Source organism: Sabethes cyaneus, chromosome 1, assembly GCF_943734655.1.
Source record: "Sabethes cyaneus chromosome 1, idSabCyanKW18_F2, whole genome shotgun sequence".
In the NCBI taxonomy this organism is placed as follows: Eukaryota; Metazoa; Arthropoda; class Insecta; order Diptera; family Culicidae; genus Sabethes; species Sabethes cyaneus.
Window position 1 is genome coordinate 2,403,432 of NC_071353.1, and position 19,049 is coordinate 2,422,480.

The 19,049-nt window shown below is 38.6% G+C and overlaps 1 protein-coding gene across 5 annotated transcripts in view; it reads right to left on the reverse strand.

The window, feature by feature from the left end:
- LOC128744274 (heterogeneous nuclear ribonucleoprotein R) overlaps window positions 1-19,049 on the reverse strand; it is an 81,112-nt gene that overhangs the window by 25,103 nt on the left and 36,960 nt on the right. For all 5 annotated transcript variants that reach the window (XM_053841517.1, XM_053841436.1, XM_053841351.1 and 2 more), the window contains exons 3-7: window positions 14,265-14,458; window positions 14,052-14,179; window positions 13,650-13,891; window positions 3,619-3,754; window positions 872-1,005 (exon numbers count right to left, since the gene is read on the reverse strand). In XM_053841517.1, the coding sequence (XP_053697492.1) occupies window positions 872-1,005; window positions 3,619-3,754; window positions 13,650-13,891; window positions 14,052-14,179; window positions 14,265-14,458 (834 nt within the window). The remainder of the gene's footprint in view (window positions 1-871; window positions 1,006-3,618; window positions 3,755-13,649; window positions 13,892-14,051; window positions 14,180-14,264; window positions 14,459-19,049) is intronic.

The window sequence follows — 19,049 nt, forward strand, 5'->3', positions numbered from 1 at the left end:
AAATGCTTATTTTTCTAGAAAAAAATGCCTATAGCTACAGAACCGCAAGAGATAGCGACTTGATTCCTTCAAACAAAATGTGCGTATTCATTGGATGTGAAAGTGCTCAGAAGGCAAGACTTGTGAGAAATAATCGCGAAAGGAGATATTGAAAAAACGGATTTTTTAGGTTCACCCCGTCCAAAAACTTGAAATTACTCCATCCTATCAACCATACGAGATAAGACTATCATTTCTTCAGCAAAGTAATTCAAAATTTAATGTTCTTTAACTTTGCTGAACATTTCATTCAGCTTACTTAGGCCATAAAAAAGTTTATGTTTTGTACTCGCCTACTAAGATGGCCACCCTACACCAAAAAATGCAGAAGTTGAAATAACAAATTTTCTCCGAAGATACTATATACCTAGGACTAACAGTTTTAGCGTAATTTCTTTTGTCCACCTAGATTTGGGTTTCAAAATACCCTTGCGAAATAACTTTGTGAAGAGGAATAAAAAAACGGGGACATATGACGTTATTTTGACTTTGGCAAGAAAACTACTCCTAGCTGTTCTGGATATCAATTGAACTATCAGAGCATATATTTCTGCCCTGTCGAACGACAGAGATATCCCTCAAATGCAAAGAATGCTCTGTTCCTGCCTTCACAAGTTGTAGATTTTTCAGACTGCAATCATCATCAATATCAAATTCTAGAGAAACATGTGAAAAGGGCCCATGTGTCCCGCTTATCACATTTAATGTTTATAACAGTGAACTCAAAAATGAATGCGACAATGCAGGCGGTAAACCAAACTTACCATCCTTACTCTACTATGAACTGCTCAAAAAACAAATAGTCACAAATATATTCTGTTGATACACTTACCTTTATCCTTCCCGTTCCGAGTCGCCGCTTCGCTAGCGACGCTGCCTTGTGTGATTCGTATTCGAGGAAACAAAAGCCTCGGTTTTTCTTCTTGTCGTCTGGTGAGCTGTAGATTATCACTTCCACTAGGCCGGCTACGGGTAGGCCAGAGTCGGGAGTACACATTTCGGATCGGTTCGTATTCGCAGGCGGGTCGAGAAAAAAACGGAAAAAAGTTTTGTTGGCCGCCGGTGGCGGTGGAAAAGAATGGATAGAACAAATCAAATATGTTAGTACATCGTCGGGTGTGGTCAGCAATTATCGATCCTTAGCGAACTATTACTTAACAATAAGGCTACGCGCCAATTTGCAGCGAAACCCGCGAAACTTTTGAAACCACCTCAATAGGTACAATCAGGTTGGCTGCAAATTTCGCCGCTTTCTAAGATTGTGGTTAATTTTTTTTTTATCTGAATAAGATTATCGAATCAAAAAAGACCTCAGTTCAACAGGTTGGCGATTCACTGGGAGAAGTAAATTTCAAAATTCTGCTCAACGTTCTAGAAAGCATGGATTTCAACACACCCAATCGTTCCGCGCTGTTGAAGGCCGGTATCGAGAACTCACCCCGATGCCAGGCTCAACAGAAATGGAATATTTTCTAAGCCAAATTCAGTGCCAAAAACGCTTTATCCCTGAATATATACGAGGTCGGTTGTGGACCCGGTAGAGCCTAACTACGGGAGAGCGAAAAAACAGCGTTGTCGAAAGGTTTTAAAATTTCCAGCCAGCCCTCTCCCGTAGTTACCTCTTCCGTTAGATTGATGACAAATTCGTATCTAACAACATCTATTGCTTATGTTACATCGTAAGAAACACGGTAGGGAACACAACACTCATGGGGGATACTCAGGGAATGGTTTGAAAATGAAAAAAAAAGTTAAACAAAAGAAACGAAAGCTTACGGGTCTCGTGTGAGGGAAAAAGATACAGAATACGGTACGGGCTCGGAATCGAGGGTCAGGTGAATGTGGACAGTAGCCAGTTACCACTTGTGTGGTTATTTACATTCAAAGACTAATATTTATCAAACCGGGAATAGTGGAAGTGGTGAAATCATAGAGTTTATTTTTTCTAAGATTCATAAATATGAGTTTTTTTTCGGAGCCTTAAAGTGGAATCAGTAATCTGTTCATATATTTTTTATTCCACACCGAAGAAATACTCTGTGTGGCTTGAAGATTTGTAACACTTACAACGAGCAACATGAAACGTTCATCGGAATCGGCTAAAAGGCCCAACTATAGAACGGGCATTGAGTTTCTCCAGTCATTACACTATAGAGGCATAGGACCAATGGTGGGTAAGTTCCAATCGGTTATTAGGCCGAAAGTGTAGCGAAATCGTTGATATATGTAATAGATTGACTGTGCATACACAAAAGTTTGGCCGGATCTAAAAGTTTATAGAATAGAGATAGTAAAAAAATAGACACAGAAAAGGAGTGATATCGGAAAGGGTCGAATTGTGTTTGGCCGAATTAGAAAAAAAAAACATTTTAATTTGGAAAAAATGGTCCCGACCGAAGTGAGTGAAAAATTTCGCACGAAAATATACACATTCAAATGAGAGAAACAACGGTTGTGTCTGGTTGAATGTGAAGAGGTTTACATCTTCATACGCCGTACTGTAGCTTGACAATTCGGGTCAAAATTTTTCGATTAACAAATCATCCAATACGGTGTGTGTTTGGTGTGGAGGTAAAAATTTTGACAGCTGTTCGAATTGTCTAAAAATGGGAACGTCCAATGTTTTTTTTCGGTTTTCTTTTTTTTATTTTAGCCTATTTTTCGGGGGCCGAACCAATCCGTATGAAAGGGTGTCTTTTTGGGGACCAATGATACGTTCGTATTTTTTCTTTTTGCTTCCGGGGCATCCTTTAATAGGAGGGTACAAGAAGTGCGAATTTGGCAGTGAATTTGGAACCTTTTGTTTTCTAGTTTCAGGGTGGGAAATTGTTGAGCTACAGAACTGTGAAGAACGAGTCCTAAAATTTTCCGATCGCAAGCTGTCGTTGAGATATTTTTAGATTACTGCGGGAAGGTGTTTCCACGAGAATGATGGTGTGTACAAAAACAATTTCTACGCACTACCAAACGGAAATCCAAAACCTATAGCCATCTCATTCTGGAGACACCTTCCGATACATAGTTCTTGTTGATGCAATTTTGAGTGGTAAATTTTGAGAACAAAAAACAAACCGAATTTGAAAACAAACCAATCAGAAAAGTAAAACAGAACAAAAAGCAAAAACCAATCTTAGTTTCATTACTGTGACAGCAAATCGTGTGTAGATACAATATAAACGGAACAGAAAAAGAAGCCAATCAAATGCGTCAAATTCCAATCGCTAGTGTACAGTAGTAATACCAAATCACACTTGTCGTTGGGCGGTCGATAGTTTTTATTTTTTATTTTTTTTGCTGTAGATAGTTAAGACTAACACTATCTGCTACTTGTTTCTACACTTCTGGCAGAGCAAACTTGCATTATCTGCCACACTTCTTTTCTGCAAGTGCAAGAATCAGCCAATCCAATTCATTCGAGGTTGTCGTCCGTGGGCGTCAAGAATTTGGATGCGTAAGAAATTTTGTCCGGATACCGGCTAGGTTTACTCAAAAACAAAATCACATTCCTCTAATTTTGTTCGTACTTTGCTTTTGCTTGCAATAAATTACGTTCGCTGGTAGATTTTGTGTGGGACTTACGTGCGTATTTAGCAAATTCCTCTAACAACTCATCGCGATCTCTATTCTTAGGAATATTCCCGACAAATAGCCGGTGATTGTTAAATGATATCGTAACACCAATCTTTTTGCCTTTCCGAATTTCATAATCATTCAGCTGGAATTGGATAAGTTTGACAACAAATGGGAAAGATTTTGGGTTCAATGCATACTCTTTTAGACAGTTTTTTTTTTTGTTGTTGTTATGAGATTTCGATCAACAAAAGATGGAAAATGATGCGAAACAAAAACATAAGTAACGGAATGCTCGAAATGAACCAAAAATCGATGGATGGGAATCTAAGCATGGTTGGCGAGAACTTAACAGTACACTGCGGGAAATTGAATGGTGCGAATGAGACGAAGGAGTTTTTCCGTTCTCGAATGAGTTGATTTTTTGGAACCCTTGTTGTTTGTTATTATTAATTTGTTTTCGTTGATTTTATTGACGATGAGTGAAATCGAACGAACGAAGTAGGACTGTTTTGAAAACCTTGTGTTGCACACTATTTCAATGTTTTTTTTCTTCACTACTAGTAGCTTTTCATTTTCGGTTAAAGAATTAAAAGAATATGATTTTTTTCGTAAGATAATGACTGGAGATTAGAATTGAAGTCTCTTGTTCGTAGAGCATTCGCATGGCAAGCTAACGAGTGCGTGTGTATGTGTGCGGTGTGGGGTTGCGATTAGCCACGTAGATAACATTGCTGCAATGTTTCTGCTGAATGCAATCAGCACAGGATTAGCACAGTCGAGGGTGGGCATTGCGCGAAAGGATGAAAGTTAGAATGCCGACTCTAACGAGATGAACGAAAATGGGTGCGACGTCAGGTGCTAAATTCATTCGTCGAGTTGGTGGTGATCACATGGTGTGAGGTGAGCTTTATGAGGTGATTTTGGTCGCGTGGGTTAGCAATTTGCCTTTTGTGAGTAATTTTGATGACAAATGAATTTGGAAGCCAATGTTCAATGTTAGAAACAAAATTACTACGAACCGAAATCATAAATGTTGATCAATAGCTAGCTAGAAAAGAAACTGATTCGTACTGAAAACATATTTCGTGGGAGCAATCGAACTTACGTAGCGTGCGTGGCGTATCCTCAAGTAAATAAACTTTATAATTCGAGTACAGATTTCCACCGGAGTGCAACCTGAACGGTCAACGTCCGCGCTAATCCCACAATGTAATGAACAAATTTTGCTTGCTTGAACACACCATCTGGCAATCGGCAAGCAGTGAAAATGCCCACAACGTTGCAATTATAATCATTCTGCAACTTGCTTGCAGATTCCTTGTAATCCTTTTCCCTTTTCGACGGCCAGCATCGCGCATCGGACTGGATAAAGTCAAGTGCACGTATGTTTAAAATTAGCTTCGTTCCTTCTCCCCGCCCCGGTAAGAGCATATTTTCGGGCTATTGCGCAAAGCCAGGTGTTGAGCAACGATTAAATTTTAGTTGCATTTGCAACAATGAATCGGCCATACATTTGCCAGACTGATTCTGAAGTAGATGGAGAAAAAGCAGCTCAGAATCTTGTGGATGAATTCGGTCGGTTGGAATAGGTTTGCAAAATGCAAAGCTAAGGCAGTTTTGGTTGGTCAGGTCTAATATAATAGGGCATTCTATTTCAATCTGTTTATATATCATCATCTGTCTATATCATCTGTAAAGTTAATTCCAGCATTTTTGTGACAATTTCGTCTCAAAATTGCGTTTTGTGCGACTTTTGCAGTATCACTGCACTGTTGAAAATAAACAGTTAACTTCGACAGCATTGATATTTAGGTTTTTACGACCATGTTCTACTAGCAAGAACATTCCGGCACATAGAAAAAGCTGGTAGATGAAGAATTTTACAGAAATGTTTTAGACCGATATTGATTCGGTGGTAGCAAAGTGCATAAAATCACAACATAAACCTTTAGACCTACGAAAAACTCAATACCTTCGATGGTTTTTGATGCCACAGGGTTATGATACACATGGAATGCCTTTTTCAACCGAAAGCCATGAATTTTAAAAGCTTTTGTATATAGAAACCGAAGTATGAGTTCAACAATTTAATTTGAACAACATATTTCGTTGGATCCAAAGCCTAATGTCGGTTTGGTTTCAAAGTGAGCTTTTGAATTTTGCCTTGAAGTTTACTGCCACTACTCGCATAACAGTCCCATTTATGACGGATTTCACGCCAACTCGACCAAAGGTTGACACGACCCTCTCAGAATTCAATGAAACTTTGTGTGTGTAAAGAGTTGATGTAAATTAGCAACTTTGCATGCTTAGTTTTTCCAAAATTGCTCTAGACTAACTTTTGGAAAGGCGCAATTTTTTTCACTTTTTTTTTAATAAAAAATTTAACTCGAAAACTATAGGACCTACAAAAAAATAATGTATTAGTGACCTTTAGAAAATTTTCTGAATTTTTATAAAAAAATACTGAAAAAAACAAAAATAATTTTCTGCACTGGAAAAAAGCATTTCAAACCCTAAAACTCGATTTCCCAAAAAACGCCATCTCAAAAATTTATGAAATTTTTTCTGGAGACAGATAATTTTATGGCCTATAAGTCTTCCGTACATCGCAAAATAGTCAAATTGAAGAGAAAAAAAATTCCTAACAAAAACTTTTTCATTTACACACTGAAAAAAAGATATAAACAGCCATAAGTTTTTGTTAGAAAACTTTTTTCTCTTAAATATGACCATTTTGCAATGTACGGAAGAATTGTAGGCCATATAATTATCTATCCTTAGAAAAAATTTCATGAATTTTTGAGTTGGCGTTTTTTGGGAAATCAATTTTTAATTTTTGAAATGCTTTTTTTCGGTGTAGGAAATAATTTTGATTTTTTTCAGTATTTTTTTATGAAAATTCAAAAAAAAATTTTATGAAAATTCAAAAAAAACTCCACAGAAAATGGGACTGTTATGCGAGTAGAGGCAGTTTATGCATTTGGAATAATTTCTGCTGCTACCTAAACTACTTCAGAATTCGTTTTTCTATTTGTCCAGCAATATTTCCTAGTGTAAAAGTTGTGCTGTATCTGAGGAAAATAAGCGAACTTAAACTGAGCAAAATTCTAAAACATTTGTATCCGAGAAAAATCGGTCCAGAATGCATTAAATAAATCAGGAATCTCTCGCTTTCAGCATTTTTCAGCAGTGCGAAGATCATGGTTTGTTTTCTTTTTTACTACACTGTGAATATAAATGCCTTTTATATGATTTAGCAAGCACGGGAGTTCTTACGGGAGATGGAGTGAACCTAGACTTACGGAAAACAAAAGAACACTACTGTAATGTTCCGATTTTATCAGCTCCCGATTTTGTCTACCCCCGATATGATCAGCTTTTTATCCCGATTTTGTCAGTCTATAAATTTGTTGTTTAGCTTTTGTGCTTTTAAACATAATTAATAACAACTTCAGACTGCTTAAAACTATTCTGATTCTCTGGGAAGAGCTTTTAACTAAAATGATACCTTCTTGCGAGTAATTCGGGGTCAAAATTAGAGTATTTTTATAGTAAAAGTTCTACAGTTCCAAAACAAGCAAAGATAGAGGTATACTATATTGTATTTTTACTATTTGTACAACTTTGTAAAACATGAAAAAGTCATACAACAACTACAAAAACAGCTAAAATATAAAAATTGATTTTATCGATTTTTCATTTATGAGAAACAGGATTTTTCTATCTTTGCAGAAGGTTACTAACTTCAGCAAAATTTCTTGTAAAAATATGCTGTAAAACTTTGCAGAACACATCAATGTGTTGTATTGAAACTAAAGAAAAATAAATTTTTTATTGCACTTTGAATTCCGCTGGACGATAAAACATAAAATTTTAGAAACTCTTCCAAAGGTTCCATAAACCTAGAACCAAGTTTTCTGGCTCAAAGCTAATGCGCACCCGAAAAGGTGCTGAACTAGTGTGCTGTGCCCGGTTCATTGAGCTTTCGGTTGACCAATTAAGGGTTAAAATTTAATTTTTAGTACAAGTCTTCGATATTGCAACGTCTTAAGTCTAGAATCTTGAAAAAAAATCCCGATTTTGTCAGTTTCCCCATTTTGTCAGCCCAAAGTTCAACATTACTGTATTTGGAAATTTGCCCATAACATAGAACTAGTGTTTTCGACTTTTCTTTGGGGTTTTCGCCATTAAATTTTATTGAAAATTTCTTCCTACCAGCTTTGCCGAAAACTATTTACTTCAAGACTTTATAGCTTATTAACCGATTACCCAAGCAACAATGTGAGTTTTGTTGTACTCTTATGGTGGTTTTCATGGCCAATTTTGGTCGTAAATGCTATCATAAGAGTGTAATAAAACCGAAATTGTTACTTGAGCGTAAAACAAACATTTTCTCACTTCGGAGAACATCCATATCGGGAAGACTCGAAAGTCGGCATTAGGCGGTTACATTGAAAAGCTTTATTTATTTCCTGAACTACAACCTAAATCGGCTATTTTCGCAATCATTTATTGTGTATGATCATTGGAGTGTTAATTCAGCAATACTGCTTAAAAAGAATATATTCGATTTGAACTCGAAGGTCAGATCAAATAGAAAAAATGTGTTTTAAGTAAAAATGAATTGAATAAAAGTGAAATAATAGGGCATAACAATTATATTCAAGTTACAATTTCAAATAAGTTATTTATAAGTTAAGTTTAAATAAATTTTCGAAAGTTGTCTAACTTTGAAACAAACTTCATACAAACGTAATATGTGATAATACACGTGATATTAAAAAAAATCCTGCTTTGAAAAGTAAAATGATCAAATTACTACAAACAATCATTATCATTAACAACAAAACTTAAAGGTTAGTTCTTCTTCTATCGGGCCTAAGTCGTAACAGAAGCAATCATCAAGCAATCGTAAAACATGAGTTATGGAGGCGTAGATCGGATGCAATGAACTTACAGTGGATGCGTAAGTAACGATTTCGAGAAAGGATCTGTTTGTGCAACGAGACATCTTTGCTTTCACTAGAGTGGTACAGGGATTAAATATGTTAGTTATGTTGCATTAAACGTCAAAAATAAGTTATTGAAAATTTTGTTACGATGTAATCTTTTTTTCTAATCCGAATCCTAGTTAGATACAATCCTTGTACCACACCAGGCCAGCGCATGCCAGCGTATGAGTGTGTGTATGTTTGCATGTCAGTGTGAGCGGAAATGTTTCGAAGAGCAGAATTCAGCGGCAGTGCCAAAATTATTTTGCATTCAACCAGGGGGACGTGAATTAGAGGAGGCGCCTGCATCTCCGTCCCTATTCGGACGCGCTGTTATCGACGACCGACAGCGACGACGTTTCGACCGCCCTTCCCCCCTCGCGAAACTATATATCCTCGCTGAACTCGATTGGTTGGTTGACTGACTTGAGAATCTTATCAGAGAACGCGTTGCTTTTTCACTTGCGTGCGACCGATCGCCTGAGCGCCGAGGGGCTTGCTTTGCTGTTGGTTGTTTGGTTCATTGTTCTCAAGCTTTACTTACGCTCCAACACTGGAATTCCGTTTCCACTGGTCACTGTATGCTCCAGTGGCAAGTGGGGCAAAACTTAAGCATAAACTTATAGCGAAAACAATAGTAGAAAAAAAAACGGAAACTTAATTGCTAATCGGAAAGAAAAGTCGATAACAAACTCAAGCGTTTGTTGTTGTGGTTGTGGTTGTTGTTGTTGTTTGTGTGATGGTTATTTTAAGATTAGAAGGGGAATAAAAGTTGTGAACAAATTTTGAATGCAATTCTGCGATTTGCGTGTTTACCTGTTAGTTTACCAAATTCGTCTAATATCTCCTCTTTGCCTTTTGATTTAGGTATGTTGCCTACAAAGAGGCGCAGATTCGGTACGCTTACGTTAATTTTCAAACATTTGCCGGGCTTTATTTCATAATTATCGAGCTGTTGAGGGAAAAACAAACGGTACAATGGTGAAGAGAAAGAGTGAAAGAACATATAAAACATACATGTGTTTGTGTAAATAATAAAGGAAAACTGTCAGCTTGTAACATTGGTGAATGGGCCAATTTCAATAAAAAATGGAAGTGCATTGCAAAGGGGTAGCAAAGGATTTTGTTTTCTAGAAATTTAGATACTCAAAGGGAAGGAAGTAATGAAGAAAGAAAACGAATTTAAGGAAAATATATATCGGATAAGAACACAATACCAAAACACCATCGACTAGAGATGGCCTACGAGAAAAGTAAAATAGAACTAAAATAGAATAACAGTGGACGAAAAAAAAACAAAACTAACAAACTAAGAAAGATAAAGAAATAAAGCATGCTCGTGAATAAAATAAAACCAGACACTAGGGGGAAGTAGATTTTTCAAACATTACAAGCTATTTGAAAAATTAACTTCTCAGCGAGTGCCAATTGTGGATAAAACTTATTTTTTGTTCCATCATTAATTTTTCTTTTCTTTCGGGTTGGCTGTAAAATAATCTTTCAACCAATAAAACACGTAGATATACCAATCGATTCGTACCCATCGGCGTTACTGTACCCAATCGCTTAACTTTGTGCAAAGAGGAGATTCTCCTAGCTGCCAATCTTACGGTTGCCGTTGTGAATTTCGCCGATTATGGTTTCGGATTAGTTTTGTCAGTCGATCAGAAAAGGCAAAGGAAGTCGAGCGGGAAATAAAAATGTTCATCAGAAAGAGACAGAGAGAGTATGTGCACCCCATTCTGGTGTTGTTGTAGCGACTTCGAATTCAATTTTATTTTAAAATCATGAAGCGTCTCCATAAGGTAATTTTTGGTAGGAGAAGAAGGATAAATCGACGGCGACTGTGCGTGTCCGCCGGTACTTAGGATTCGATTCGATAAACCGATTCAATTACGTTTAATTTTCACAGCAACATGATTGCCTCCTGCAAAGGGAGCTGTGGCGGCTGCCTGACGATTTGTTTTGCAATGCAAACTGCAAGTATTCTTAAGACTCGAACTTCTGTGTCGGTGCATATGCTTAAGGCGTGCATATAATGCTAGTGCGCTGCATCGTAAAAGGTGTGGAGGAAAGTAGTAATTTATTTTACCGGTAGCAGCTGCCGGCGTCATTTTTTTCTCTTCGACTCGCTTTCTTTCAAACCTTCTTCCTGCTCATCCCGACACGTTTCATTATGCGGCAACAGTCAGGGATGTCTGCGTCCGTGCATTCGGCCGACCGGAAGCCAGCTGACTTGCCACAGGTCATTAATTTTGAATTTCTTTCTCTTTCCACACTAATCGTCCTGTGCTGCACAGTGAAAGTGGTTACGCTGCTGCTCTTTCACCTCGCATGAAAGAAAGTAACCTGCTGTTGCTACTAGCGGTATACGATTTTACGATAGATGAATAAAATTTACAAAGCGGAAGAAGGTGGCTGATTATTTCATCAACAAAATGGCGATTATCCGAAATCGATTCTTTTGTCCGTTTTAGTCCATCCGCCGTGCGAATCGTACACTGACGTCGGTTGCAATGTTTCAGTTTACCACCTGCACGGCTCTGTAGCGCACAAGTACGCAAGATGCATAGTATTCGAATGCACCTGGATGAGGAGGAGACACAAATCTTCCACACGATTGTGAGAAATTTGCTGCTCGAGCCACAAATGCTGATACCTGCTGATAGCTTCTTTTGAAAAGTTATGCAAAAAATGTAAATAATTCATCATCTTGCAAGACTAATCGAAATGTCACAGCTTGGGAGAAAGAACTAGGGAATATTTCATTAAATATTAGAATTGTAATTTCGAAACCTTCGTCTTGTTTAATACATTATATCTCAACAGAGTTGAAATCCAGTTCACTTACTCAGTTATTATAAGTGAAATTTTGAGTTTTTTGTTGGTTTTCAAGAAAAAACTTTTAAAGGTAGAAAATGTTGGAGATTATTTGATTAAGTTATTTAATAGATTTGTAGAGTGATTTGAAGATTTAAAATTTAAAACTTAGTTAAACCAAATAGCTGAGCTGAGTGGAATACTGATTAGAATCTTTCTAAACATCAAATTCAGTTGGAATTCGCTCGCTAAAAGTTCTCTCGTCAAGGGTGGTACAATCTTCAGTTGAATTCTCCATCTCCTAGGATTATTCCCTTGAACCCGTCAGAAATGTTTATTAAAACCATTTAAACTACATTCCAATGTATATTCAAGCTAAAACTGAACCACTCTAGTGGTCGTGGACGCGGATACAGGTCTCCAGCAAACACTACCCATTCCGGGTTGCATTATTAAATACGTTCAATCAATTGAATAGGGACATAGGGAGGTGCACATACTGCTCTCATCGGTCCGGGTTCGAAAAACGTCGAACACTGCAAAACACACACGCTGCTAGTGGAAAGAAAAAGGTGACGCGAAGAGGTCTCACGCTATCATTTGGAGCCACATGATGATGGTTCGATGGGTCGGTTACCGTTATATCGCTTCTAGGTTTCCGGGTGCTTTCAGTGAAGCGTGGCAAAATGTTTCCTGCTTCTTCGCCACCGCCACCACCTGCGGCGTCAGGTCGAGGTCGTCCTTGTGTAGCATTTTGCAGCACCCGAAACGGTTGATTAGGATCGCAGCCCCTCCCCGAAACGATGTTCGCTTGGCTCGGCTTCGTTAGCGCGATGGCAGATCAGCTGCATCATCAATTCGTGGAATGAGGGAATTTTTTTTTGCGACGGCTGCAGTTGTTAGACGCGTGTCCTGACGCCTAACGGGACTTTTGCAGCCGATTGCACATGTGAATTTCTTGCGCCCTGTTGCACACGAGTGGAGTGAGGTTTGAGAGGGGGGATGCGAGTAAGTGTTTTGTTTGCCGGCGTGACATGGAACGGCTTCTGCTTGATTGTTCGACTTGATCATGGCAGGTTTTTGTTTTTTGTGAATGGGTTGTTGTGCAATCCGTATGCCGCTACAAACTACTGAACCGTACGCAAAACCATGAGGCGCCAAGATAACGGGGTTATTTACAGATGGTGAACTGTATCTCGTGACGGATATATTCAATTGGTTCAAACACGTTGACTGTTTTGGCCGCTCCCACGGTTGAGGGAGCAGCATGTGTTACTATACTCGGGAGCATGTAGTGCAAAGATTTAGAGAATAAATGATCTAGGATTTTTTTTTCAGTAGAAGGTAGAACATGCTTGATAAAAGGAAAGGAATCGGAAAAATAGTTTTTTTTATATTCCTATCAGAGCACTGTTTGAATGAAAAGTAGTTTTGTATGCATGTACTTCTCGTGATGTTATACAAATAAAGTACAGTTTTTCGAATAAAATGCATACAAATATTTTCTCAATGCAGTACGGAAGAGCTGTAAAAATACTATATCGCATTGTATCAAACTAAAAGGAACTAAAATTATAACAGAAACAGAAGAAAAACAGAATCGATACAAAGATTTTGTGGCCGAATCATCAGCGCAGCTGTATTGTTATTAATACCAACAGTATTAGTAATATCCTGACGAAATACATAAACCACGAAACACCAATCACCTCTACTCAGTTACAAAGATTTTAATGAGAAACAGAGAGCTAAACTAGAAAGGTTAGGAAAGACCAGACTCCGCTACAACTACAGTTTGTTTCCCGTGTTGTTGTTGTTTTTGTTGTTGTTGTTGTTGTTGTGGTTCTAGTGGTTGTTTCATGTTGGACTACTTCGAAAATAGTTCTAAAGCAACCGCACCAGATGTTGCAACATTGCAACAGTAGTACAAAACAGTAGTGAGAGGGCAGTCCGAAAAAAGTAGATGAAGTAGAATTCGGGATATTGGTTGAGGGGACTGTCAGTTTCAAAGGGTTCAATGATATGCCGGAGATTACGATCTACTACTAGAGAAATACGTTACAGGATTACGGGTTGACTACGGGGTAACGGGAAAGACAGAGTGGGAAGACGTTTCAGGACGAAACAAACAACGAAAAATGGTCGGATGGATTGGGGCAGAGTGGTTTTGTAAGTTGGACAAGTAAGATACGGGCGGCCAAGCGGAAACCAGAAACGACTTACCTCTCTCACAGCATTGCAGGCGGAGTCTCGCGAGGTGAAGGTGACGAACGCGTAGCCTCGATTCGTCCCAGTCATCGGGTCCATCATGAGGCGGAGATCCCAGATTTTGCCGCACTTTTCGAACAGCGGTATCAGTTCGTCTTCGTACATGTCTTTTGGTATTTTACCGCAAAACACCTCACAACCGTTGCCCGGAGTGCCACCCTCCCAGTTTGGAGGCGGCCCGCCGTACTTTCGTTGTCCTGTAGGGTGACAAAAGAGAAGAGGTTAGAATCAATTACTCAATTCTATGGTTCTGTGTCAAGTGGTTAATTAAGAGATTATTTAGTTTCTGCTCCAAAGTTTTATAGACTTCTTATCTAACGAACTGCTACAATCAAATAACATTGTTGATTTCAATACCTGTAGTCACATCGAGTGTGTATCCTGTGCGTTCCAGAATCGCTTTGATCTTGTCCTCGTCTGGACCTTTTGCTTGTACTGTTATTGCAGGTGTAGGAAGTCCTTGCTGGCTGGCTCTGCTTTTCTGTCTGTAAGATGTAGCAGCAAAGAACGTATGGTTGGTTCGCGAACGTACAGTTGGGTGAGCATGGCATAACGAAGGATTTAACTTACCGATAGGTTTTCATCACTCCGCACAGGTAGGCCGATTTGTTGGACACATGCTCCAGATTCGATTCCAGAAACTGACTCAGAACGTTCAAGGCTCCGTCGACGGGGAACTCTTTTAGTGCGTCCAGAGCTCGCTCATCCAGTTCGGAGTGAGCAAGCTTGCCGGTTTTGTAGATGTCGTCCAGCTTGCCGGCCACCTGCAGGAAAAAGAGATAATTGATTGCGAAAATTGGGTAGTAGGATAAACATCGTTTTCGTTTTCTGTCAAGATTTTTTCAACAGAATTTTACTTTTTATTGAGCGTAACTATCATAAATAGATTGTACCATAACTCCTTTTTTGTGCAAACTTTAATTCAATTCAATTCAAAATAATATATCAACAAGTTCGGGGTAAGGGAGCCATGTAGCCGGAAAGCTTACCGAGTTTGATTTGACGAGTGAGCGGTGTTTAGTTAAAATGTTAGTAGAATCTGACCATTCTCATGGATGGTTTTATCATGGATTCCTTTCTTCGTATTGAATTCTGCATTTACCAACACTAAATCCATTTGTCCATAGGCAAATTATAAGTTATTTTGCCTCCTGGTTTTAAAAACAAAGTTGGTGCTGCAAAGTGGTAAGGAAATATACGCACTTTCTTTGGGCTGATACTGAGAATGATACTGGTTCGAGGTGCGTAAAGAAGCCAGGGGCGGACATTTGCCTGGTTACCCGGTGGGCCACCATTAAGAATTTCGTCGTTATACAAAATGAAATTTTATTTCAGTTAAACTCTTTCTACAACTCACGAGTGCTCGATTGCTGGAGCCCCATGATTTATGAAATCAACCGATTTGATGATTAAAAATTCAAATGTAATTTCTCATATATAAATTCAATTCTCTTTGCAGCTTTAATTTGGACTTGTGATCCTAAACTCCGAAATATACTTGTAATAGTTTGCAAATTTTAAACCAAAGTTTCTAAGTTAATGATAAACTCATGTCATATAGCTGGAATGTCTACAAATAGAATTGTAAAATTTTGTTATTTTTTATATTTCTGCTAAGTGCAGCTCAATTATACGAATAGAAGATCAGAAACTGCAATCAGGTATGACAAAAAAATGTTATATTTAATAGTCTATGTGTCTATATTTAATGTAAGTGTTTCTAAACTTCGAATTGCTTGGATGAAATGACTCCAAAAAACTAAGGATAAATTCCTTAAAATTATGAAAGTAAAAATTCTATTTCATGCAAAGCCGTCCTATTGTTTATAAATATAGTAAAGATTTGTATATCACGGTGGGTGGTGCTATACGCCCATCGCGATATCTGCGTCGAATAGATTATGGTCCTTAGATGAACGTGCATCATCCTCGATAGCACACATTTACCAGTTGCGATGTCTGCTCCGAAATCTACGGCCTCTTCTTGATTCTCTGCTTAAAACAATTTTGGTTACTCTTTCGCCGGACATTCTAGTCACGTGACCAGCCCAGCGCAGACTGCCACACTCTACTATCTTCATTATAACAGCATTTTTGCATACTTAAAACAGCTCGTGGTTCATGCGTCTGCGTAACACTCCATTTTCCATTTTGCAAAATTTTACGCTAAAACCCCAAGCACTCGTCGATCAGCTTCCTTTACCGTCCATGATTCATGTCCGTAAAGGGTCACCGAGAGGATTAGTGTTCTCTAGAGCGTCAGTTTCATGCGAATTGGCAAGCTACGGAACTTCAGCCACAAAACGTAATACGCAGAACACTGCGACTTATATCTTTGTCATATGTCACGAGCATACCAAAATATATGAATTCATCTAGTACTTCATATCCTTCCCCATTCAGTTCCTCTTCGGCACCAACACCATTTGGACTTCCACGTTCTCTGCTAGCCATGTACTTCGTTTTGGCGGTGTTAATGGTAAGTCCCAATTTCCCAATTAAATGACCTAAAGGCTTCTTTCCCAGCTCTGCTGTTGATTTCGTTGATATTAACGTCATCCGCAAAATCGAAAAGCATGTGAGGTCTCATCCGCTATTCTGACACACGAATCAACGTAACCAGTTCTGTAGGAAAACCATGTCCTAGCGTTACCTGTCACAGCTCATTTCGTTTGACTGAATCGTATGCCGCCTTGAAATCCAAAAAAGATTATGAGTCTGCAAGTTGTCCTCCCGGAACTCGTCATTTACTAAACGCAGGGTAAATATCTGATCCATCGTGAAACGACCCTCATGAAAACCAGCTTGGTACTCGCTGACGAAGAACACCGCTAACGTTCTCAGTTTACAACACAGGATGGGGAGAGCACCTTATAGGCAAAGTTGAGCAACGTAATGCCTCGATAGTTTTTACTCTCGAATCGATGTCCGTTTTTGAAATTTATGGGAAATGAGGCCAATCAACCTCCTCTGATACTTATTTACCACCCATATCCTGTTCCTGACAATGAGGCGGCGAATTGTTTCGTACAGCTGCTCGCTTCCGCTTTTAGAAGTTCAGCCAGAATACCATCCTTCACAGCAACTTCACCGTTTTTTAGCTCACTGATACCTGCCCTCTTAACCTCCTCCTGTGTTGGTGGCTCCACAGCTTGGCTGTTACTCATAATTTTTATCCTGTACCTGCTGATCTTCGTGTTTACTTCTCTATTCAACAGCGTCTGAGAATACTCTTCCACCTGGCTGCTACCGTCGTTTTGTCAGTAGCAGGTTGCTAGCACTATCATTGCACATCACAGGCATGGCATGCCCAAATTCTTGCACCTGTCCGTTTTGTAGAAGCTCCGTATGTCGCTGGCAATCCTCTCCTCTGGACCGGCGAGCACGTGCTTTTCGTACTGGCGTTTTTTAGACGGCGGGTTCTTTTTTCTGCAGCTTTACCAGGACGAACCAAAAAGATTCGCGCAAAGTCTCTGCTACTTATATATATTGATCTGTTGACATACTATCATTTATAAAATAGGCTTATTTGATACTTGCAATTTTGTATGTAATTAACCCTATAACTTAGAATCTGCAGAAATATAACTGGGTGGTAGATGAGGAAAACACTGTATTGGCGACAAAGATGCATAGCGGCACTCATCAGAATGTGGAAAGTGCTTTTCCGGGTTCGCTGAAGGGCGGTCAGTAAAGAATCAAATATTCACGCTGCGGCAGATCCTCCAAAAAGTCCATGAATACAGAATTCAACGCACAATTATTTCATTGATTTCAAAGTTGCGTATGATACCATCGACCGTAAAATCATGGCCATTCTAACCTCGCAGGGAAATTTATCAACGTGATGGTCCCTCATGTGGGCTGTTCAACATGCCGCTAAAGGATATTATGAACGGAGCAGCACACAGGCACAATCTTCAGCAAATCTACTTAATTCGTCTGCTTTGCCGATGAAATGGATATTTTCGATAGAACAACATCTGTGGTGATGGCTGAACAAACTAAAACTCAAAGTAGAGAAGATTGGGTTGAAGAAAAATGCGTCAAAACTAAAGTACCGTGAACCGCTAATATGACGCACACGCTAAAAGATGGTGACTCGGTCCTAATGAGTTTGTTTTGTTTCGATCGTGCATCGAGCTGCTATGCTGCTCGTTCTTCCCGTACTCGACACTCGACAGTGACTAAGTCGAGTCGAGTTGCATGACACGACATTCAAAATAGAGCCCATAATTATTCGATTTACTGTCCTTGTAACACTGATGTCTTTTGAGTAGATGTCGTTTTTTGTGTTAATTTACTGTCATGAGAATATTGCAGACTGGGGCCGTCTAATCTCAAAGACCCGATGGGTCATTTGGCTCCCAGTCCGCCGTTGAAAGAAGCCTTTAGGCAAATTGTAACCAGTTTTCGCACTTCCTGGCTGTAGAGAGCCAAATTAGTCGCAAAGTGGTAAAAACATAAAGGAAATACGGTAAAAAAACCGACACAGAAACAGAAGCATCGGTGATAAATCGTTCGCTCATTCAATAGCGATAGCGCAAAAAGAACGAAGTGTGGAACATAACAAAACACCTGGACGATATTTCACTATAGAGCATTTCCAACTCAAAACGCTAAAAGAAAGCCATTTTTCTCTGAATTATTTTTAATTGGAATAAAATTTTGCTGATATGTTGGATACCACGGGAGACTTTATTTTCCATTAAATATAATTTTTTCCGACAAGAGTAACTATTCAAAAAGGCGTATTTGGAAATCATGGAAGCATATATACAGTACATGATCAAATTTTCTTTAACAATGTTGCCAGTCTGTGAGTTTTTCGTATCGTAAAAGGGGTATGAACATTTTTACAGATTACAGCATAGTATGGACATATATGTGGATCATTGAACTGAAAAACTGGCAACACTGTTAGAGAAAATTTTACTATATACTGTATACATGCTTTCACAATAGGGCAAAATATTTGTACACTACATAGAGACTCACTGCTTCATGAAAAAGTAACTTTGCTCTTGGTTTTACATGACAAATTGGGGGTTGCTTGCTTCGAAACGCTGTATCTCTGAATCGGTAAGGAATACCTCGTAACGATAAGTGATTCTTATGTAGAAAAATCAGGGGAATACTATCGAGTTGGAATTTTAAAGATCAAAATTGAGAAAAAATAGAAATTTAGTTTTCCAATCGAAGTAAAAAAATATTTGGCAGCACTGGTGTTAAAAATTAATAATTTTTTCGAATTTCTTGGGCAATTTTCTTTGAAAATATGAAAAAAGTGTCTTTCTAGACTTAATATTTCCGGAGACATAAGCAAAAGAAAATAAACGGATTTGACGAAAACAA